We start from the raw sequence: 25012 nt of genomic DNA, 5'->3' as shown, positions 1-25012 counted from the left end.
AATTGTAAAATTGTCATGTCAGCCTCTTCCTATCTTCAGTAGACACTAGATAGATAGCCCTGTAAATTGTTAAAATATAACTCACTTTATATGAAAGTTTGCTTCCACCGTTTTCTACTACCTATTTACTTACTGACGTATCAACACAAAATCTCCTTTAAATAAAACAGACGGATTACTTCCATTCGTTTATTACCGAACCGTTTCACCAGAATGTGGGATCACACTTGCCACATTTGCAAAATATTTTTGTATGAACAAATTGTTAAATCTAAAAGGTACAAGTATTTTTTAAAATTATTTTCTTACACATTTGAAAGAGGGTAACTTTCATAACGATGACACTACACTTCTTTATGCAGATTTAGCTCATTGCATCTCCGTCGCTCTCATGACACGGTATAGTGCATTGCTTTCGCGCACGACAAATACGGCGAAGTAAAGTACAGTCAAGGGCAGAGATATCGACACGGCCAAAGTTGCAAAAATATGTATACACGGCCTTAATGTTAAGTGCATAAAGTCGTGTATACATATTTTTGTAACTTTAGACGTGTCGATATCTTAGCCCTTGACTGTACAAACACATAAAATATACAATTTTTATTTTTAGTCTTATGACAATTTAGAAAGAGACAACGTTACAGCACTCTGCCGCATATAATAAACAAGTTTCCTATCTATAAGGTAACCGTACGAGTGCTCGCCACTGGCCCAATAGTTGGCATCTTTAATCTTATGTCATTAGCAAAAGAAATGACAGCAGGGTGTCGTCTATTGGGCATTACCGTGTCGAGCACTGGGACGTTTACCTTAAGGTAGCATTCCGTTCTTGAGACGCGCGACTTACTGCTTAGTATGAATTTATATGGAGCACTAAACATATGCCGCGACATCGAAAATACAAACTGAGACATGGATGCACAGAAAAACCAGAAAAGAGACCAGCGCTGGGAATCGAACCCAGGTCCTCAGCAATCCGTGCTGCGTGCTATAACCCCTACACCACCGCTGGACAGGAATTTAGACACGAATTTTTCCTATGCATACATATCTCAGGTTGCTTATTTCTACTACGCTACTTATGCAGCAGCACTAGCGACATCTATGTTCCGCTCTCATCGAGAGACGTCACATTCTTTCGGAACCAACCGCTCACCCAGACAAGAGATGTCGCTATTAAGCAATCAAATTATGATTGGTTTTCACGGGATACCCGTAAAAATAACAAATTTGGAGTTGAAATAAAAAATACAAAAATACTCCAAATAACCAATCATAAACGCCGCGACCGCGTCGCAAGACCCAGTTTGTTTAGTGCTCCATATAAAATCATACTAAGCAGTAGGTCGCGGTCGCTAAGAACGGAATCCTACCTTTACCTAGATATGTTTTTAGACGTTTTTCAACAATTTTTCCGCGATCATCTTTACGCCGCGAGTGTTATAGGCGATTTATCCCATACTTTTAGTCCAAAATCATAACCTTGTCAGAGTGCTGAACCAACGTCATCTCAATATAAAACCAAATTAAGGCCCTCATCGCTACAACTACGCTATAAAACTAAACTGAATAACAAAATCTGAAAGTATATAACTATATTGACAGAAATCAAAATATGCTTTTTGTAATTTCTTAACTTAAACAACAAATAATATCAAAAGAAAAGGAACTTAAATACATATATTTAGTATTATTTGGGACCGTAACGACTGATTTCATCACTACTTCTGGCACCATTAATATTTCCTTATTTCGTGACTCCTTAATATCGCATTATCATTGGTTTGTTAATGTGTTATTAATCATTTGTTAGATTTGTCCCACCGCACCGATGATGATTAGCGAGAAACGACTAGAGCTAGAAACAAGGAGACCCGTTATTTTCGTCGGTGAACCGTCACCGATTAATGATTAATTCGTATCTCATTTACGGGTCTATTGTAAAGGCAAAAAACTTAGTATACATTTAGTGCTCTGAACGCTACAAACGCCGACAATCAATAAGTTGAGAAAGATCACTTTTGCACGTAATTTTGTACAAAAAATACAAGTTTTGTAAAAAAATAACCTAACCAACTTAAAAAGTTGAAAAACCCTTGACATTGTGATTTAAAAGTTCAGTAAATACAAAAAAAACGGCTGAACCGATTTTAATGAACTTATAATATAACAACCTCCCTTTTTGCGTCAAGGGTAATAAAATATAATAATCTTTAATACTAATTTTACTTTTTATAGACTGTAGGTGCTTCCAATGCCTACATGAGTATATCAAATTTCAAATCAATTCCACTAGAACCGGGTTAGATTTGACGCATAGGTACTAACACGTCAATTGAAATATAAAATGTTGTATACCTAAATGAGTTCTGTACAGTAAAACATTAAAAAAGTCTGTCTTTTTCACCTATAACTGTTTAAAATGAGAGAACAGTCGTTAGTTATTTCATCGTCCCGTTGACGGTAGGACAGAAGTCTCTAGTGCTACCTTAAGGTCGACACGGTCCCATATTTCAACAGTACTCAACCATCACACATTAAACAAAAATACATGGGATTTCAATGGCGTCATATTTGGAAATGTTTATAAAAAAAGCATAGAAATGCTTCAAAGTTGATAGACTTCAAAATAATTTTGGCGATAATGTAAAGAAGTCCATATCAATTGAATACAAACACAAACAATACAAATTGCTTCGCAAGCATAATTAAAAAACAAACGGATTGATTGAACATGAGCAAGGTTGTAGTTTATTATTATGCACAGTTCACACGTGTAACATTCTAGCTCAGCTAATGCTAGACAATGAAATGTATTTTCTTTTTTTATATTTGAATTTGATTAAATTTGAACAAATTAAGCTAATGAATTATATGTTCAAGCATTAACTGAGCTAGTTAGGCTTATTTTGTATCATTTAACCCTCTTCTATTTGCCAATGTCACGGCATCTATTGTAAAAGTGTTATTAATATAAAATATACAACGCTAGAGGGCGCTCTTGTAGACAAATTGATTACCAAACCCGAATTAAAAACATTCGATTTTTTTCATTTTATTTTTTCCAATTAGTTTTCCTTCTCAACATTTAACACGTATCTTTGTATGAAAATATTTTTAAAAGCTTTCTATTTATATTACATAGCACAGGCAAGTGTTCAGTTAACATACAATTTATACACGCATCTCGCCTTAAAGCTTGGATATAATTATATAAAAAACTATATATTATTCTCTCGTTTGATATATTTACTGCCACTGTCAGTTTTAAAAGTTACATATATACATTGTGAAAGCTATACAACAAAGCAGCAGTTAGAGAAATAACTATTAAATGTGTCTTATATATAATTACTTTTCTGGAACACATTAATTATACTATAATTTTAAGTGCTTGAGTTTTTATTTATTTTAGGCACTTCAGCATCCTCAGGCATTTAAAAAACTGTAAAATGTTGAATTTATTACACTTCAGTACTTTGAAAATCAGGTTTAATACTCAAATATGTGATTCTAGAACTTTTAGGGTCTATTTCACCTCACAGATTATGCCCAATGGACTTACAAAATTTGTAAGTTCACAAACGTCCATCAGAATTGTCGCTTGCATGTACAGATTTCTACAAAAGTGTAAATTCAGTCAGTGTATATTCAGTTCCAGTGTATATTAGTTGAAAATATGTAAGAATAACTGTTACTATTGGTATTTATTAGCGTAATAGAACCCAAAAGAATGTTTTTTAGAACTATTGTCTGTTTGTTGCTGACTATACAGGATGTCCCACGGCTATGCCACATAGAGGGAAAGTATCTTAAATATTGGAGATAGACAATCTTACTGAAAGATGACTTCATTTTGATTTTAAACATAATTTTAACTACATTCAAAGTTTTTTTGAAAAATACCCTGTCTAAACCGGGAATCGAACCGACCACCAAATAGTAAAAAAAACAAACTGAATTATTTTTTCTAAAATGATTAATGTCAAATTACATGGTCTTCCCTTTATTTCAGATGCCATGTTATCAGGAAAAGATCAGTACAGAAATTTGGCGGGTTCGATTCCTAGTTCAGACAGGGGATTATTAAAATTTCTTTGAATGCAGTTTATATTGTTTTAAAAACAAAAATGAAGCCTTCTTTCAGTAAAGTTGTCTATGTACAATACTACTTTCCCTCCATGTGGCATAGCTGTGGGCCATCCTGTATACTAGCGGGTCTCTTTTCTAGAAAACTGTCCACACAACTTTTAATTGGTCTTGTGTATCCCTAACCTAAGTTTAAGCGCATCCTCATGTGTCTACAGCTTGAGGCATTTCTATGGAATCCTTGTTCACCGCCTTAATAGCCTTAGTTCTGTCATAAAAATCACATTTTGCCAGAGACATAACGCTTTCATCAATCCCGTTTTTCAATTCAGTATTTACATTACCATTACATTCTACCGGTGCCTTAATTACTTCTACATCTTTGCCTCCTCCAACATTCTCAGGTTCTACTTGGTTCTTATCCTCGATCTCTTTACCCTTCCTATCTTCCTCGACTCTCGCCACCTCCTTCTCTTGCTCGATCCTCTCCATCTCCTTTCTCTCTTCTTCCCTCTGCTTTTTCTCGGCGATCTCCTTGCGTCGCTGGGCATTCCACCACGGCATGAACCGTTGGAACATGACTCGGGAGCGGTGTTGCGGCTTCAGCACCCAGGACACTGCCATGTCGACGTCGGCTATCCTGGAATTTAAAAAACACTATCAGAAAAGGTACTTGTCCAAGGTACAAGGTCCAGCGAGTTATAATTATCACCATCATCACATCAGTCGTAAGACGTCCACTCTTGCCTCCCCCATAGACCTCCAGTTCCTCGGTTGGAAAAGGCCTGCATCCACCATCTCGTTGACGGATGTCCTACGCCGCGCTTGCCGATCTGCGTTCTCCCATGGAGAACTTTTCGGAACGAGAGCTATTCAGGGATGTAAACGAGGAATGCATGCAAGAAGTGTGTGAGTGTGTGTGTGTGTGTGTATGTATGTGTGCTGTCTCCTCTATCTGTATGCTGAGTGTGTTCTCTGTTCATTGCGCGGCCGAGGCATTGCGCGTTGCACAACGGCTGAAAATGCTCGGCTCTGGCGTTCAGTTCGCGGGCTGAGAGCCTGGGTCAAAGCGGTCAGGCGTGTGCAGACGGGAGATGGTCCTCACTTACGCGCACCGTCAGCGGCTTGGTTAAAACAAGCTGGGATACGCGTGCGTAGCCGCACGCGTAGACATCAGTTGTTCAGTTGACGGTACTCACTTGCGCCTGAAGCGGTCGCGGTCGAGCGCGTGCTGGTGCCAGTTGCCGGCGCGGGCGGCGCGCGCTGCGAACGCCCACACGCGCATCACGCGCACCGTCGGAGGCTTGTCAGAGAAGCGCACCTGGAAAAGATCGGAGGACATTTAGCTGTGGCCGGAGCCCGACACATCCCACTAATCCAACTATCTAATTCCTACTAATTTAAAGAAAAACTAAATCGAAATGGACCGCCCTTTTGAGAGCTACGATGTCACAAACAGATAGACGACATTGGCGTCAAACTCAGCCTTATTAATTGGCTTCGCAATAGGCCAACTATTGCACTTATGCTGTCTTTATTGCTCGATTGTTTCTTCAGAATTCTCCGATCAAGTTTTTGGCTCACTGTATAAATCGATATCACACCGACCTAGTTTATTTAATCAATTCTAGAACAAACACCGCTCGAACTGAACCAGAACCGTCAAAATATTCTCGACAGATCAGACGGTACCATTGACCCGCTTAGCGTGGAACCATCTCGACGTCACCGCTGAGTCACGCGTAAACACTGATCAGTGATCCTGACCTCATCAGTGACGCTGACGATATCTTGGGACATTGATGCGTCACTGATATAATTAGCTTAGGATCATCATTCTACGCGACGGATATTTTAGCAGTTAATACTGTCTTGAACTATTTAACCCTACAGTCTAATAGCAGCATGGCCTCAGCACAAGATACTTAAATACGTCTCGGTGAATTACACCACAAATTAGTACAATAACAACTAACGTGTCAAACTTGTAAGAAAAGATCCATCTTGATTCGCCAACAATGGACAATGAATTAATAACAAAAGTGCAATTGTTTCGGGTTATTTATTATGTCTGTCAATTGACACAGTCCAATTGGACACAGTACGACAGCACTAAGAAAGATCGAATGGGTAAAATATAAACTAAACTATTGACCAATCGAAGTTAATTCCATTAAAACCTCAGTAGATGACGCTCCTCTGCTGCGATTTGAGAAATCTTTTATACGAACTAGCGACTTTTTTGGCAAAGGTCTATCATTTGATATACCACACGATATATTTTGAATCTTTATAAGTTTTTCTTTAGCTTACCTATTTATTTATTTATTTGTTTGGGTCAAATCTTGGAAGCTAAATTTCAGCTGTCCAATTGACATAAAGTTTGACATACTTATGTAAATTTGGTGACAATACAATAATCTGGTAGTGACATCTTTGTTGTCCTGCCAGGATCGTCTCCGCAGGAGTAAACTCTTCAATGGTTAATAGTACCGACTTGAAATTAGGTACGGACATGCAGTTTAGATGACAATGCAAGTGTAGTCATCATAAAATATTGTATTAAAAATTAAATTTTTAACAAAAAACTTATTTCCTTTTAAGATACATTGCAAAATTTGAAACTCGCAACTCACAAACGAACATTGCACCCCAGCGTTTGCGCCGTTGCACGTAACATTACTTTCGAAAAAATTTATCAACGTTGTTCGTGTGTCGGTTAAAATGATGAAATATATGGTAAGGTTGCGATAAGGTTATCTGCTCGTTTACATTTACATTCCAAGTGGTTAATTGCTACCGTGGAGGGGCAGGCTGTGAACGACGCCGGCGACGCTACGAAGTGTTGCCATTGCCACTAGCTACTTACTGCGACGTAGTGCATAAGGGTCGATCAACTTTTTCTTGTACCTCGTTGCCATGGTTACGTCCCCTGGACAACTCTTTAGACTATGAGTTTCTTTGTTATCTGTGGTTCAAATTCATCGAGCATGCATTTTTGTCGTAGTTACAAGCCCATTAGTTTACGGACTATATCCTAAGCACATTTGTAGAGTATATTAAAACAGTTTATTTAAGAAACTGTCACTCTACCTCTGACATTGTCATTTCAATGTTCAATATCTCAAACAGCTAACCGATTTTTTATTAAACATATGTAGCTAAAGCTAGACACACACTCACTGACGCTGGAGGCGGAGCGAGCGGTGCGGAGGCGGTACCGATTGTCATATTCGAGCTAACGTGAAAGAGGCAACAAAGAATACCGCGCCAAGCTTTTTTCCCCGCGCGGTATTCTGTGTGGCCTTTTTCATGTTAGCTCGAATATTACAACCGGTACCACCTCCGCGCCGCGCCGCACCGCCCCACCACCGCTTTCTCTGTTTCAAGCTTAAGAGCCACCGCAAGGAAGTTCGTTTTCACGTAAAAAACCGCATCGAAATCGGACCATCCGTTTAAGAACCACGATGGCAGAGACACAGACATTGGCGTCAAACTTATAATATAACACTCCTCTTTTTGCGTCGGGGGTTAAAAGGGTTTTATACGACAAATTGTGTTCGTTGGTAAAGTGGCATGCACCAACCAAGCATTTCAACTCTAGCTCATTTGCACCGCACCGCAACCTGGGGTTGCGTTGCAGTGGGAATACCCATCTTCCCAGCAAACGTCACAATCCGCTTAGCACACCATAACACAACCATCACGGCCAGTTTCGTAACCGGTGATACCTACGTGACGCCCGCCGCGTAACATCCCCACTCGACGTCACTATTTTATCTGTTGGTGTTAGAACACAAACATTGCAGATACGTAAGAGACGCTAACCGTATATCTATATCTCTATAATGTCTAAAAATACCTACCATATTATGAAAAGTAATAACGATTATATCATGGACAGGGCTGTTTGGAAGTTTCAAATTATGAAGAATAATAAATGAGTTGTCCATGATATAATCAAATCATTATTAAGATTATATCATAGACAGAAATGTTCTAGGAAACAAATTGCTTATCTACGTAGGTTACTTGCGTTTTCATGTTATGTAAGTTGTTAAATATAATAGATAACTATGTAACAATGTGTTTTGTATAGATAAGAAAAAAATTAACACGACTACAAAAACCTAGAAAATAATTAGCACGATCCAGGAGGGCAGGAGTGATAGAAGCTCAATTTATATAGACGACTATAGACCCACTCCTGCTGCCTCGTGCTGAAGCTCAATCCCGATGGGTGTCCCTACAATATTTCAAGAGTTATCTCGATTATCCTAGAATCCACTCACAGGTCCCGACTTGGTTGCAACAGGACCACCTCTGAAGTATACAATACAGTATAGTATACAGGATGAGCAGGAGTGAAAGGGGTGATGGGGAGATTCACACAGCAACTTTAACTACGGGACCAGCCACAAAATTGCAAAAAAAAATCTGCTGCTCCATTCATTTCGGATAGTTAGCGATCAATTATCTCTTGATTAGATGGATTTTTTTCATATCGTGAAAGAGATTTCATACAACCTTGCAGGCCGCTGGCCGGCAATGCGACACGCACGCGGCCACGACCAGCACCACCGCCCGCAGCCGCCCGCCGCCAGCAGCCAGCGCGACACGCGTGTACACAACACCGGGACCAGACTAGCGTCCCGCCAACTTCATTTCTTGTTTTTTTTATTTCATGTAATGTTTGAGAAAAGCACTATACAAGCCTCGGCCGGAACCTGGGGTTGCCGGCATCTACAGTTATGTACTATTTATGCTCTAGTGCATAAAGTAAAATCTTCGTCTAAGACCAAGGTAAACAGGTGTCAACAGCCACAGACAAAACAGACAAAAAAGTTCCTATATATTTTTGATAATACTATAATTTTTAAATTTATTAAACTAAAAAATTACAATTATACTAACTTTTGCCTGCGGCTTCCCTCGCGCAGATGAATCGCGCAGCGTGCCACCTACCTAGTAAGCGAATAATTGTTTCCATTCCACTGTTGCTATTTAATTTTCTCTCAATCGAAGTGAAAAGCAGAGCGAAAAACTCGAGCATTAAACCCGTTTTCCCCTCGACGTGTCTATCCACCCTCGCCGTACCTGCTCTGGTGGCTATTTGAACGTTTCTGGTAAAATGGCTCGTTTTATGCTCTTGTTGTACAGTACCACTACTATTTTCAAATCGGTCCAGCCGGATTCGAGTAATCGCCTAATCGGTGAACAATTTACAATGCATAAATAACAAAATATATAGAACCTACTTCTTTCATGTCAGTTAAAAATAGCACGTGTGCTGTGCCCATTGGGTCCGCCGCGTGACAACCAGGCGGAACCGGTTTATAATTTAACACTTGTCCAAATGTCCAACGCTAAAGGTCGCCTCACTCAAGGTCACTAGAGCCTGAGAATGCTTGTGGCAAACAGGGCCTTAAAATGTGGGTGAAATGGTTCCTGTATATACACAGATACACACGGCTGCGTCGCCAGTTCCTTTTTCTTATAAGTTAGCTAAGCTGGACACGCTTCCGCGTGTCTAGACAGGCTGAGATAGATCTGGCCCTATATTACAAAATGCAAAATTCGAACTTCGTATTTTGCCGTCCCGCTTTCGCTAATATTATTTAATACGAGAGTGAGAGGGACGGTACGATACTTAGCAGTAGCCCCCTTGATTCGAAGTCGCGGCCACAATCATTAATTGCAATGAAGATGTCCAACATGAGACTTGGCACTGAGGATGGAACTGTCCCAATGGAGGGCGACTGACCACAGGTCAATGACCCTACGTACGACTAGCTGCGCTCGGACATGATAATGGTAGCAAAGCAAATGATCTACATTTTTAAGGTTAAACAGGTTAACGAGTCGATACTGTCTGAGGCCTCAGTGAATTAAGTCCACAATAGATCGCGATTTAATTACTATAGTACAGTCAACAGCACCAATATCTGACGCAAAAAAGCGTGCATAAATATCTGATAGACTTTATTTATAGGTCAGTGTACTTGAATTAGATAGATTCACAAATGTTTGAGACCAAGCTTTAAAGTTTAAGACCACAACAACGGGAAATGGCCACTTCTAAATGATCACTTGTAAAAATGACCGCTAATTAAAATTACCATTTTATATAAACTGGCTCTTTCGTCCATATTTAGACCCTTTCACTTATTTAGGACCATCCTCAGACATTTAGGGGCTGTTTCACCATCCATTGATTAGCGTTAACCGACGGTTAAATGTGATGCCGTCTCCGTCTATTCGAACAAAACAAATAGAGACGGCATCACACCTAACCGCCAGTTAACACTAATCAATGGATGATGAAACAGCCCCTTAATATAATAAACAACAGTGATGGCTAATAACACCGTCTGTGGGCCGAATGATACAGCGGCTGTGAAACGCAAGCTTCGAATCTGTGACGAAGACGTAATAACCATTATTACTTTAGGTCACACGTGCTGATCGCATACTGTCTCCCTTTCCTCTCAACTCAACAAAGTTTACGCGGTACACGCATTTACAACAAGAGTAGAGACAAAGCCAACAACGCTCATTTTGGCGGCAGTTGGGAACAAAAAGACTGAGTTCAGTCAACTCAAAAATAACAAATTGACGCATTCTATTGTAACTGGCACATAGAGGTAATCAAATTTTTTGCAATGACGGGGCAACCTACCCGCTTCGTCATGCTATAGTGCCACGTCACTCTGAAAATCATTTGTTTGTTGTGCAAGGGATGTGAGCAACAGTGGTGAAGTGTTGGGCAACGATGGCTATGACTTACCCCTGAAAAGTAAATAAATGCAAGGACCTTGTGTCTTTGGCGATTTAACGCAAAAAAAAACACTGACCCCTGACTGAAGGGAGTCAAGAAAACTTTCGTGGCTAGTTCAAGCGCGAAACAGAGATGCCAGTGTTCTGCGTTCTGCGTGAGATAGTTAGTGAGTGGTATCAATTAGTTTGAGACTGTATCGGCACTAGACTTATCGGGAACAAAGACTTTTTTGTGCTTTTCATAATGTTACTTATATGAAGTCTGTGTAGGAGTATTCAGACGATGTGTGGAAGTAACAATCTGTATTGTTGTTCACATGCAGTTTGCGTCGAAAGCTAATTATTATCGACATGTTTGTGATAATACTAGCAAGTCGATATCACCTATTCCATTAGTTGGCCTGACTAGGCCTGACTTGAAATTTGATGTTGATATCACAACATTCTGCGAATCGTAGGGAAAACTGCACGACTTAAAATTGTTGCTCAGTTGTTACAGTTAAAAACCAACATACACCACAAAAGGAAAATAAAAGAAAATATTGAAAGGATATTCCCCATCAAAAACTCTTTGGGGTGTTTCGATCGAATTCCTCATAATTGGCCAACAATATACATCTGTATTACGAAATCGACGGTGAGTAGTTGATCTTCAGGAATTTCCGTTTGAAACGAGACTGGAGCAACGACACGTGACTGTACTGTGACACAATACAATACAATATACAATGTACGGAAACGGATGTTAAAATTTTCGATAACACTGCACATCACATATGGCACGTCAAAAGCAATAAGTACTTAAATGAAGAAACAAGTTCGATTTTGAACCTTAGACAGTGTCTACCAAAGTTAAATATAGATGAGAATTTGAATTTATGCCCTTTTGCTTTTGAAAGTACCATTAGTGCACGTCTATTGCACGTGCACTAATGATAACAGTTAAAGCAGGTGATTGTTTAGTTCATTAGTAGACCACAGCGAAATGAACCTTATTGAGAATAGCGGTAGAAGAACGATTCAATTTCGATTCAATTTCGAAATTTACATGTCTAAGTTGCGTTTTACTGCGTTCAAATAATTTCTTACGATTTTATTGCCGCTGTGCACGACAAAACGTGTTTGAAATAGGGTCCCGCTGTGAAAAAAATGCAGTTCTTCGACCAATTCACGGTTATTTATCACCAGGCCACAAACAAAAGAATGAGGAATTCACAAAAATGAAATCCCAAGTTTACTCAAGCAACCTTTGTTTACCGCCAATTCGCGTCGAAACGTACTAAAATCAACCTTGTCTTCTACAAACCATGGTGGTTTCTAGAAAACCCACCCATGTTTAAACCGCTAGAAACGCTTTGTTATCAGGATCCAGATTTAAAAGTAACCAATCGCAACACAATAACATCAATGCAGCGGTCGAATAGCCGGTGAAATGCGTAAACATTTGACAGATGGCAGCAGCTGCGCCCAAGGTCGTCGCCTTGGCGAGCACAATAAAGTTATGCGTAGAGGACAATGTAACCTCAAATGTTGCAGATTGAGGATAAAAAAAAAAACATTTTTTTCATCACACTTGCTCGTAAACAGCGTCGAAATATGCAGGCTACCTTGGTTGCAACCCCCCAAATAAAACCCTCGACCTTTATGTGCTTGTCATGAAACCCGTGGTCGGTAAACGAGTCATTGCCCGTACTAATTTCGTTGTCATGAAGCCCAAGGTCGGTAAATGAGTCAGAGCGCCCGTACTGATACTGCTGCGCTGCGCGCGCTGCTGCGGGACCACATGCACACGCAGCTCAGGCACATGCTGAGGGAGGGGGAGGGCGACGCTGCCAAGAGCGCAGCCTAAGGTAACGCCAATATTTGGAAGAATTATATTTTTTCTTTTAGAAATATAAAATTTTACTCGCAAATGTGATGAAAAACATTGTATGTCGCACGGGCGGTACTAGAATTACGAACATCGACTCATTAAAGCCCTCAGTCAGAATCTCGTTCGTAATTCCTTATTTACCGCCCTTAAGACACAATGTACTATTACGAGCTAAAACTGATTGTGGCATTGAGAGAACTAGGTAATTCCAGTGTCACCAATGCGACAATGACTTGGCTTCTCCAGTTCCAGTACCCTTAGTGTAAGTTTTCGGTTACAAAATATGTCTCGATCGCGTTCGCGTTAAAATCTCAATTTGTATGGAAACACGAACATCGCAAACGTTCCGCTAGAGGCGCTGTTCGTGTTTGCATACAAATTGAGATTTTAACGCACAGCCCTCAGTTTAAAGAATACAAGTTCCAGCCAGAATGCAGATGCACCAGTTTCTTACCCGATTGCACCGAAGCCTAAAAGGAGGGGTATATATATTTTTGACCTCATGTTACGTCTGTTTCTAAGACAGATTTTGTTAATACGTCAATTATAAGACCGTTCTTGTTGACGCTAGTGTCATTAGGTTCATTAACCATCACTTTCGAGCATTACTTTAAACTTATACAGAAGCAAATATGGTAAAACAAATTTTTTGGTAAAAAAAAAAACATTTTTAATACAAGCTTTATTTTGTTGACTGTACTTGTATTGTCACCCAAACTACATTTGCATACCAAATTTCAAGTCGATATACCATTAACCGTTGAAGAGTTTCGTCCTGTGGAGACGTTCCTGGGCGGACTACCAGGATGTCAGTATTGTATGGTCACGCAATTTACATAAGTATACCAAATTTCAAGTCAATCCAACCACTGGAAGTTAGTCGAATTTAACTTGCAAGATTAGATTATAGACAGACAGACAAGGGGACAGGTGAAACTAAATAAAAGCTTGTAAAGATTGCGAGCAGCGCGTGTCAGAGCAACCCTACCGAGATCGAGACATCTTGCGTGCGTGTTCATTTATATCCGCGTCTATTCCGATAGCCATACGTCACAATAGACATTCTAATACGCGTTGTTCTTTCAACAAACGCAAGTCTATTTGATAATAGGTCTCGTTACATTAAGTACTTACTATACATTAATAGGCTCGTTGTTTAAAGCGAGCATCACATTAACATGTACCTTACGTTACGGCACTAGTCAAAACGCGCGGCGCGTCAATCCCTCCCTACTAATATTATAAATGCGAAAGTCTGTGTGTTTGAATGTTTGTCAGTCTTTCACGTCGAAACGGAGCGACGGATCGACGTGATTTTTAGGGTTCCGTAGCCAAAATGGCAAATACGGGACCCTTATAGTTTCGCCATGTCTGTCTGTCTGTCCGTCCGCGGTTTTGCTCAGGGACTATCAATGATAGAAAGCTGTAATTTTGCACGAATATAAACTATGCCGACAAAATGGTACAATAAAAAATTCAAAAAAAAATTGTGTAGACGTAAAGACGTAAAGTGGGGGTGATTTTTGTTTTTTTTTTTCTCATCCAACCTTGTAGTGTGGGGTATCGTTGGATAGGTACCTATTTTAAAAACATTAGGGAGTTGCTAAAACGATTTTTCGATTCAGTGATTTGTTAGCAAAATATTCAACTTTTCATTAAAATCGAGCGTCCCCCCTCTAAAATCTAAACCGGTGGATGGAAAAATTTGAAAAATTCAGGATGGTAGTAAGTATATCAAACTTACAAGGAAAACTATAACGGTTAAGTTTTCTTGAGAATTATTAGTAGTTTAAGAGTAAATAACAGCCTAAGGTATAAAATATACCTAAACTTGGAATATTCCGTACAAAATACGAAATCCTTAAAATAATATTACTTAATTTTTTCGTAATGGGTAACCCTATTTCGGGCGTGTCCGACGCGCTCTTGGCCGGTTTTGGCATAGAGATAGTTTATAGGCCAGAGAGTGACATAGGGTACTATTTATCACGGAAAAAATGCACGTTCCCGAGGGAACAACGCGCGATAACCGAATTCCACGCAGGCGGAGCCGCGGGCAAAAGCTAGTCATCAATATTACTTTGACAAAACCCCTGTCACGGACGTCAACAAACTATAGTAAAAGGTTCACAAATCCGCGCTGTGAACATATTTTGTGCGCCGTTTTGATGTAAGAAACATGCAATCTATACATACGTCGATGGAGCATCATCACAATCGCATTCAAAAAGATAAAGATAAGGTTGATTGAATGTGACAATGACAGTGAGTGTGTCAACAAATAAGACCTCAATTTTGACAAGGGAATGAAGTTTAGAAGCGACTACCACTAATATCTCACATATAGCTGCATGTTCTTCATTGTGTTTGCCTGAATGTTGCATATCTATATTCTATTCTGTAATATTTTGGCACATTCCATCCAATGTTAGCTAGCATTCTTAAACCAGTGTAAACACGGAACGTTTACCTCAGCACCGCGTTGTCATGTCCACCGCTTCATAAAACACAGTAGGTACACGTAAACATTGAAACAACATGAACGTGGTACTTTGGCAAGCCAATAAATCAGCTGCCGTAGCGAGTGTTCTGGCACAGAGCGAACTCATGCTCAGGTAGATGCCAGAGTATTTAACCGACTTTAAAAAAGGAGGAGGTTCCATGTTCTAAACTTCTAATGTTTGTATTTTTTTATATATGTTCAGTTGACCGATTACTCAGTCAGTTGTGGACCGATTTTGAAAATTCTTTTTTTATTCGAAAGAATACTCTTCTGAGGTGGTCCCATTGTCACCAAGTCATCATCAGATCTTGATGATGGGATCCTTGGGAAATCGAGGGCAAACCTATGGCGATTTTGGCATTTTTAGCATTAAGATAAGCATTTACATTCAGAGAGTATCATTTGGTAAACTGGACCTGATGAAGAAGACCGTAGATGACCAATGGAACTCGTCAAAGCTAAGTAATGCTCGCGCGTCTATAAACGATCATGATTAATAAACCTAGATAAGCGACTAAGAAGAAGCTTTAAGTTAATGATTCTTTCGAACTGATCTGATGCTGAAGCCGGAAGGTAGGCAACGGAACTCTGTTATAAAACAACGTAACTAAGCCGTGTTTGGGCTTAATGAAATCGTTGTGAGATGTACTTTGGCAACAAATCACCAAAAAGTGAGAAATAAAGAAATTTTTTAACAAAAAAGTAATACCTTCTCCAAAAAATAAAAAAATAGTAACAAAAAATGGAACCGACAACAAAAACCCTTAAAAATATTTTTCTAGATACCTCCTAGTTCGAAGTCAGTGACTCAGCACGACCCATCAGGAAGGATTGAAACCCATAGTATAGTGAGGTAGACTACTATTGTTCCACTCCAAATAAATATTTTCAAGAGTTTTGTAGTCGGTTCCATTTTTTGTTACTTTTTGGAGTCGATTTTACTTTTTTGTTAAAAAAAATATTTAAATGTCTTTTTAGTAGCCAGTACCGCTAACACATATGCAACCTCAAAGTACCGTAGGCTTAGAACTTTTCAGCCGCCCCTCGTAGTTACGTGTGTAACCTGCAACACATGATGTAACTGCACTATCTACTAATTGCATTTCACAATAGATATACCTATGACGATAATTTTTGTTTTATCATTAATCGGTCTGACAATCGAACAATCAAAAGAATGGCGCGGCAAGTCCATGACGTACACATACCTTATAGACCGGGAGATGGTGACACAAAATATTAGATGATTTGTACCAGTATGGCGGTTCTTCAGGGGTCTAATATAAAAGACATCAAGACAGCAGGGCTACTACGAATTAAATTCGAAACTCAGTTCCTCTCGCTCTCGTATTAAATAGTATAAGTGTCAGAGGGACCGCACGACACGAACTTCTAGTTTCGAGTTTCGTAGTAGCCCTGCAGGACAACTCCAAGTTCTAGCTTAAAGGGTAAGAGTCGTCATGTGGCATTGTTGCATGTTTTTAACCCCAAAAGGGGTGTCTGTCATGCAATAAGCTTATGGAGACAGCTATTTTATTTTATATTTTTGGGGCTCACAGCAATACAGCACATATGCTTGGAGTTTTTTGCGCGATAAAATCCGGAATACGGAAATTCGCTGAAGAACTAAAGTCATCATGTCATCAACATAGCTCGAAAAACCGATAACAGATAACCGTTGGAGGAGAAAAATCCTCGTGGGCGACCACTAACCCGAAGGCAAAGCATTGGCAGGCCTCCCACTAGGTGGACTGACGACATCGGGCAACCGGTGAATGCGTGGCGAGTTGTCGTTCATTGTGGCGTTCTAAGGCATAGGTTCAGCAGCTGATGATGTATGTCTGTTTGTGGCACCGTAGCTCTCAAACGAATGGACGGATTTTGACGCGATTTTTTTAACGTGATAGCAAGATACCTTGCAGTAATTCTTAGCTATGTTTAGTAAAAATCAGTTCAGTCATTTTTGAGATATTGAACTTTGAAATGACAATGTCGGGGGTTTACCAACTTTTCTAAGTTGGTTATTGCACAAAATGGTTGGTATTAGCAGTTAGTAGCAGGCGGCGAAAACCGGCTCTAATTTCAAGACACGCGCAAATTCAGATAAAACAGTTTTGTCACGTTTTAAGATAAAAAAAGCGGAAAAGTATGCTTCACTTTTTAGCATGTTTTTCGTGATACCTTCAATTATGGGCCAGCCAGTGCTTTTTAGGGTTCCGTAGCCAAAATGACAAAAACGGAACCCTTATACTTTCGCCATGTCTGTCCGTCCGCGGCTTTGCTCAGGGACTGTCAATGCTAGAAAGCTGTAATTTTGCACGGATATATATGTAAACTATGCCGACAAAATGGTACAATAAAAGTCAAATAATTTTTTTTAGGGTACCTCCCATTGACGTAAAGTGGGGGTGTTTTTTTTCTCTCATCCAACCCTATACTGTGGGATATCATTGGATAGGTCTTTTAAACCATTAGGGGGTTGGTAAAACGATTTTTCGATTGAGAGATATGTTTGCAAAATATTCAACTTTAAAGTGCATAATTTTCATTAAAATTTCCCCCCCTCTAAAATCTAAACCAATGGGTGAAAAAATTTGAAGAAAATTCAGGATGGTAGTAAGTTTATCAAACTTACAAGGAAAACTATAACGGTAAAGTTTTCTTGAGAACTATTAGTAGTTTAAATAGTAAATAGCAGCCTAAGGTATACCTAGCGTCCGCAAGGTTGTCGGCTCCGAGGTTCTGACGTTTTGAAATATCATTGCGACATTGTGACAAAAATCATACCTATCGCATATTAATTAATAATACAAAATTACTGTGATACCGTGATTTGGATGGACAAAGGGCTGTGAATATAGTTGTACCTTTTATTGTAAAACGAAAAGATAAAGCTACTTTAATGGTTTCTTTAAATAATAGTAAACAAAACATATATAATTGTTCTTGTATCGCTAGTAATAAATTAAAAATCGTTTTCAGATCAAAATACGTATTATTTTGACGACCCGGTTTTGTGTGTAGGTATTACTCGATATAAAATTTCAACCATAAACCGTTTCAAAAGGAAAATTGTTGGTATCTGCTGGACATGTCCGGGAGGTAGAGGAATTAAGAACAATACAGGGACTGTGTTCAATAATTCAAGAAGACAAACATCTATTACTAAAATTAGGCAGTTAAGTCTACACAAATGCTTTGTTAATGACAGATGAGTATGACAGATGACAGAGCCTACATTATTTCTACTTTTGGCCACTATTAGCGCTGCAATAGATTTCATTACCCCCACCTAGTACTTCGCACCCAGCCAATTTTTATTCATATTTAACCTGAGGCTTAAAAAATCGCACTAACACAAACAAAAGGTATCCTATTTTTTTTTAAATATATACTACTTATTTGTCAGCATGGTAATTAATAACCTATATACTTAAAAGTAATTAACGATACAAAACACTAATGCCTGAAAAAGTTCTGTTGTGTTGTGACATGAAATCTATCAGACAAATTGTATGGTGAGTTTTAGGGTTCCATACCTCAAAAGGAAAAAATGGAACCCTTTGTTGTCCGTCCGTCTGTCAAGACCCTTTTTCTCAAGAACGCGTGGAGGTATCAAGCTGAAATTTATATCAAATACTCAGGTCTACTGTCCCCTGGAGCTGTGAAAAAAATCAAAGTTCTAAGCCAAAATTTTGACACACATCGCAAGGGAATCAAAACCTACAGGGTACTTCCCGTGAACCGTTTTTGGTACAAAGCAACGTCTTATAGCACAGATAAAGGGAAAATTGCGAAAAGCATAAATTTTTAGTTACATCATAAAATATAATAAAAATATTTGTGCGGAACCCTCGGTGCGCGAGTCCGACTCGCACTTGGCCGGTTTTTTTAGTTTTTATTCAATTTTTAAGGCAGCCGGGTTGTTTTTTTTACATTTTGTCAAAGTCAAATTATTTTGTTTTGACTATGGAATTTTATATATTTATTAGTAAGTAGTATCATATGGAGATATGGGATTCACTTGCAATAGTCCGCAAGTACCTATTTGTTCACTTTTTTCTTTGGGTAAACCTACCCATGTATGACTCATGTCAATACTCGGAAATAAACATGATTATCATATTTGTTGTGATGAAATAGTGTCTGTTGTTTTTAATGGAAATATGTCATCACTAGCTTTTGTCCGCGGCTTCGCCCACGTGGAATTCGGTTTTTCGGTTATCGCGCGCTTTTCCCTCAGGAACTGTGAATTTTTCCGGGATAAAAAGTAGCCTACGTCACTCTTGGGCCCATAAACTATCTCTATGCCAAAAATGGAAAAAAAGATGGACAAGCATAATATAAACAAAAACACACAAAACACTTTCGCATTTATAAAATTACTATGGATTAGGTCGGAAATTGAAGGACTTTTATTTGTTTCTTATAGCTGTTTCCTACAATTCCATTCATAAGTACCTATTCGTTTATCTCGATCTCGTGGGATTTGTGCAATTTTTCCCGTTTAAAAATATTCTACATCCTTCCAGTGATTTATATTATAAATTTGTCTATTGGTGAGGGTGTCTTTCCGGATGGTCTCAAAAAATCTGTCATAAAACCTTTATACAAAAAAGGCAAAAGAAACGATATTCAAAACTATAGACCTATTGCTCTGACTCCTGTTCTTTCAAAATTTTTTGAAAAAGTGATATATACTCGACTAACTAACTTCGCAGAAACATTCTCTATTATAAATGAAAAGCAACATGGTTTTAGGAAAAACAGGTCAACCTCAACTGCAGCCTTCTCTTTGATTAAAAACATCATGGATAGTATCGATAGAGGTCAACCTGTAAGTGTACTTTTTCTGGACATGTCAAAAGCATTTGACCTGGTATCCCACAAAAAGCTCTTAGATAAACTGGAGTTATATGGCATTAGAGGCAACACATATCGCTGGATAGAATCATATCTAACCCAAAGAACACAATATACGGAAATAGTAAGAGAAGAGAAAGGATCTATAGTAAAATACAAATCTCAATATAAATTAAATAAATTTGGAGTGCCCCCAAGGGAGTGTCCTATCTCCACTGCTATTTTCCTTCTACATTAATGACCTTCCAGATACTATTACATATCCATCAACACTCTTCGCAGATGATATATCCATTGTAATTCCATGCCTAAATGAAAATAACTATGAACAGGAAATTAATCGAACTCTCTTTGAAACAATACAATGGTTAGAAAATAATAACTTAACTATAAATATCAGCAAAACTAAAATCATACAATTCCGCACACATAGAGGCAGGAACATGGAACTAAATATAGCCTATCGAGATGATCCTGTGCATAAAGACAATAATGTTAAGTTTCTTGGTATACACCTTGATGAATTTTGTAACTTTAAAATACATGTAGAAAATGTCTGTAGCAAAATAAATAAGTTTGTTTTTCCACTACGTAAGCTACGGGACAATGTGTCACGGGAGGCTGCTCTAGTGGCATACCATGGATATGTCATGTCCACTCTCCGCTATGGTCTCGTTTTATGGGGTAGCTCAATAGATACACAAAAAGCATTTATAAAGCAAAAAAAATGTATCAGAGCAATCTTCTCGCTAAAACCACGCGAGTCATGTAAGCCATTTTTTAAACAACATAGACTTTTAACGCTACCATCCTTGTATATTTACGAGGTAGCTGTTTTCACTTTCGTAAATAATCATTATTTTAAACTAAATTCTGAAACCAAAAACATACAACAATCGAATATCTAGACAAAGAAATTTACTATCTGTACCCAAAACCTACCTCAAACAAACAACCAATAGCCCGTATTTTATGTGTATAAAAATATTTTAATAAACTCCCCAGAGACATAAAAGATCTCCCTTTTAAACAATTCAAACGCAAGCTATACACATGGCTATGCGAATTATGCATTTACTCTGTAAGTGAATTTTTCGATATAAAAACTAATAATAAATAAAACACTAATGACAGACATTAGGTACACAATTGCTACCAGTAAAATAATAAAATAACTTAACTCCTCTATCTTTTTCTATACTTACTTACATATTATATTAGGTAAACTTAAAAATATATTAGAAACCATTGTTGCGTAGGTACCTGGAATGTCACATAGATACTTATTCGACATGCAAAATAATTTAACTTAATTTAATTTATTACCATTCCTACCAATTCAATATACATACCTAATGTAATCTGATGTGTGCTATAATTTTAACATACCTATTCAAAAGGTTTAAATATTTAATTTATTACTTATTACATATTTCTATTAATTCAATATACCTAATGTAATCTGATGTGTGCTATAATATGACATACCTATTCAAAATGTTAAATATTTAATTTGTTATTGTTTCTATTAATTCAATATAGTTTAAAGTAATCCGATGCGTGCTATAAATGTGACCTAATCCTGACAGAATATAGCATACTGTGTATAATTTGCATGCTACATAAAGCAGAATATGAAGGATCCTAACTATATATTGTTACAAACGCATACCATTGTAAACCCATATTCAGCAAATAAAGTAATTATTATTATTATTCTTATTATTTTAAGCATGAAGTTGAAGAGGTAACAGACATTAGCAGGAATGGAATAGTGCTGTTTTCTGTATTGCTTACTTTCTGCTGTACAATAAAGTCATTGTTTTGTAAATATTGAATGGATTATTTGTTTGTTCAGTTTGTGAAACTAAACATTTGGGGCAGAAGTTGAAGGACAGGAGTTGTGATGTGACTCTCATGGTATGGTAGTACAGTCACCCGCATTAATATCTGCCACAGCGGAGCATGCAAAAATATCTGACACACCCTACCTACCAGCCCTAGAAATATTTACATATGCTTTGTTGTGTCAGATATTAGTGCTGGTGACTGTACCTGGTACAACCAATTTATTAGGGCATACAGTGTGAATTTTTTAACACCCTAGAGCTAAAAAAAAACATTTTTGAGAATTATTGGCGCCATAAACACGCGTAAAAGAAACGTGCATCATCTCTGTCAAAAAAAAAATGTCATGTCCATAGGCCCTTATGCATTATCGCACACTATTCATAATTATGATAAAACCGTGAAGGTTTGTTAGCCAAGGTTTAAATAACAAATTATTTGCGACAGTATAGGTAATTGATCAGATGTCAAGCTACAATGCAAAACAAAATAGCTGTAACTGAGGCAAACTTTATTTTTATGAAATAGGTACTAAGAGTGCGACTTTGGGTCAGCCTATCTAGAAAGCTAAGGGGGCCATATCTGGGACTTAGAAAAATCATGGATAATGATTCAAAGCCCAAGAACTATTGATCAGATAAAGAAATAATAGAATACATACCTTCTTTGGTGGTTGTTGTCTTCGGAGGAGTTTCTTTGCCTCATCTATCAGCAGCCCAGTGCTCTTCGGCGCCACCTCAGCCTCCACATCCTGCTCCGGGATCTCCTCACACATTGTCCGCACTGCACTATCCACCTCATCTTCAGAGTCACTGGCCTCCCGCACCGTGTCGTCAAACAAACTGTCATCCGTCAAATCACCAACTGTCCGCGAGAATGAGCCTGAAAGCTTACACGACACACCACAGCCTGAGTCACTCACATCAGATTCGGTGTCACTATCATCATCAGTAACTTCGGATTCACTCTGGTCACCAAAAACATCATGTGATGTGTAACAGCTGTCTGGAGAATCCTCAAAGACAATAAACGAGTCTTCTGAATCGCAGTCCGAGACTTTTCTCGCTCGATTGGCTTTGGAACTGTCCGTGAAGACAATCTGGAAAGAATCCTCGCTATCTGTTGTTGATGTAGATCTAAAACGACCGGAAACTTCATCAAAATATTCATCTGGCTTGTGTTCAGGCTCTGGAATTTTAGGTTTCACTTCAGTGACTCTAGGGCAAATGTTGATCATGTCACATAGCTTAGTAGGTTTGACTAGAGGAGAGTTATCAGGGCTGGAAACATCATCGGAGTCAATTTCTTGAGCAAAAGTCATGTCGTCTCGGATGTTTTTTAAAATATTTGATTTCTTTCTCTTGTCGGAGCCCCGTGGCTTCTTAGAGTGCTTCTCTTGCGGTTTATCAATTCGCAAGCACTTGGTGCGATTGCTCGCTCGTTCATCTTCTTTATCTACAACCGGTTCTGCAACAGAATCAGCAGATTTGTCTTCTATTCTAGATCTCCTAGGCTTTCTACATTGAAGTAATTCTTTTAGTTTATTGACCTTGTCTTCACAGGCTGCTATAACTTCTGCTTTCGGATCCCCTTTTGTTTCAGCAACACTAGTATCTCTGTCTTTAGTTTCAAGTTTAGCATCAACTTCATCTGTCTCTTTATTGGTCTGTAAGTCTATTTTAACAAGGACACGCTCAGTCTTTATCATGGGTGCTTCTACTTCTATCAGCTCTTCTTTGTGATGGTTGTATGGGCTGAAACATTCAACATAAGGCTCATTGGCGAGGCGCACAAAATCCTCAGGAGAGAAGGCATCTTCAAAGGACTCTTCAACTGATCCAGGCTCGACAAAAGCCTTGCGCGGCCGCCTTCGGAACTTGGGGGTTGTTGTAGTAGGTTTTGTGGCAAGAAGAAGTCTTATCCGGTTGAGTTTGTCCTCGCATTGCACGACGGCGGCGCCGCAGTCGCTCATAGCGGCTGCCTCGCCAGCGGGCGACTGCTCCCCGGCCCGTGCCGACTTATTTAGGTCCTCCCGTTTGGCCGCCTGCCAACCGAGCGGCGGCGATTCGTCCGCGGGATCAAAACAATCGTAGTACTGCGGAGCGGGCGACCTAGCGCGCCGTTGAAACATCCCGCCAGAAAGCGCGCTGAAAACACCAGAGAAGAAACTACTTATCCCCGTTAGTGAAGGATAAAAATCGCTCCTGGTATGCGTTGGTTCCTTCACCATTTTCGTCTCTTTAAATGCGTGTATATCTACTTTAGGCTGTTCCGCTGTCACTATTGTGTCCGCTAAGTTCTTCTGTAGCGGATTGGACATCATATTCAAGTTGTGACAGTTGTGTATCAACATTTCGTCCCCAAACGTTTTGGTCATCTCTGACTTGACGGCGGTGGCATCGGTGCTGTAGTTGGATGGATGTAGCATGGAGTACTGCATAGTACCGAAGGGAGGCATTGGGCTGGAATTTCGCCGATTGCGCCACTGATTACTGTTAAACATGTTTTTGTTTTGTGTAACTACGTAGGTATCTAAATTCCAAAAATCCTCGAGGATGCTAGGCCATTTTTAAACTCAAGCAAGCATCAGGTCCGGAAATCTTACCGTGTAAGGGTCTAGAAACGGCTTGTTATTGTTAGCTAGTCTACACCACTTTCCTGAGCACTTCAAGGGTATGTCCGGGGAAATCCACTCGTCACACGGAATCACTAGTAAACACACTGTATTGTCTGCAACCTCTACGTAACTCGTTGATTTATTTTCTTGGTGATAGCAAACGTTGATGGGCTCCATTGTGGCAAAATTACGAGAACAAATTAAACACACATCTTTACACTTCGGCCATTTTGAGAACAATAAAGGGCAAAGATAAGGAAATAGTTTTTATAGAATGCACAGTCTATGGTTTAGTTGGCTGATGTAATATTTTAGGTTAGCTGTACAAATGGCATGTTAACCAACATAACAAAAATTCTACGACTGTTAAAACATATCATTAGGTTGGTCAATACTAATTCTCAATACCATATCTTTGAGTATTTATCTAGCTAAATAC

General features: G+C 38.8%; 1 protein-coding gene across 1 annotated transcript; it reads right to left on the bottom strand.

The window, feature by feature from the left end:
- Positions 1-175: 175 nt before the first annotated feature.
- On the bottom strand, positions 176-24830 carry PPP1R15 (Protein phosphatase 1 regulatory subunit 15). Its single transcript, XM_074109400.1, has 3 exons — positions 22618-24830; positions 5292-5413; positions 176-4732 (listed from the first exon to the last, which is right to left on the bottom strand). The coding sequence occupies exons 1-3, from the start codon at positions 24457-24459 to the stop codon at positions 4297-4299; spliced, it is 2400 nt and encodes a 799-aa protein (XP_073965501.1). The 5' UTR covers positions 24460-24830; the 3' UTR covers positions 176-4296.
- Positions 24831-25012: the final 182 nt, after the last annotated feature.

Source organism: Choristoneura fumiferana, chromosome 28 (assembly GCF_025370935.1).
Source record: "Choristoneura fumiferana chromosome 28, NRCan_CFum_1, whole genome shotgun sequence".
Lineage (NCBI taxonomy): Eukaryota > Metazoa > Arthropoda > Insecta > Lepidoptera > Tortricidae > Choristoneura > Choristoneura fumiferana.
Note: the sequence above shows the minus strand (reverse complement) of the source record. Positions and strands in the feature narration are given on the sequence as shown.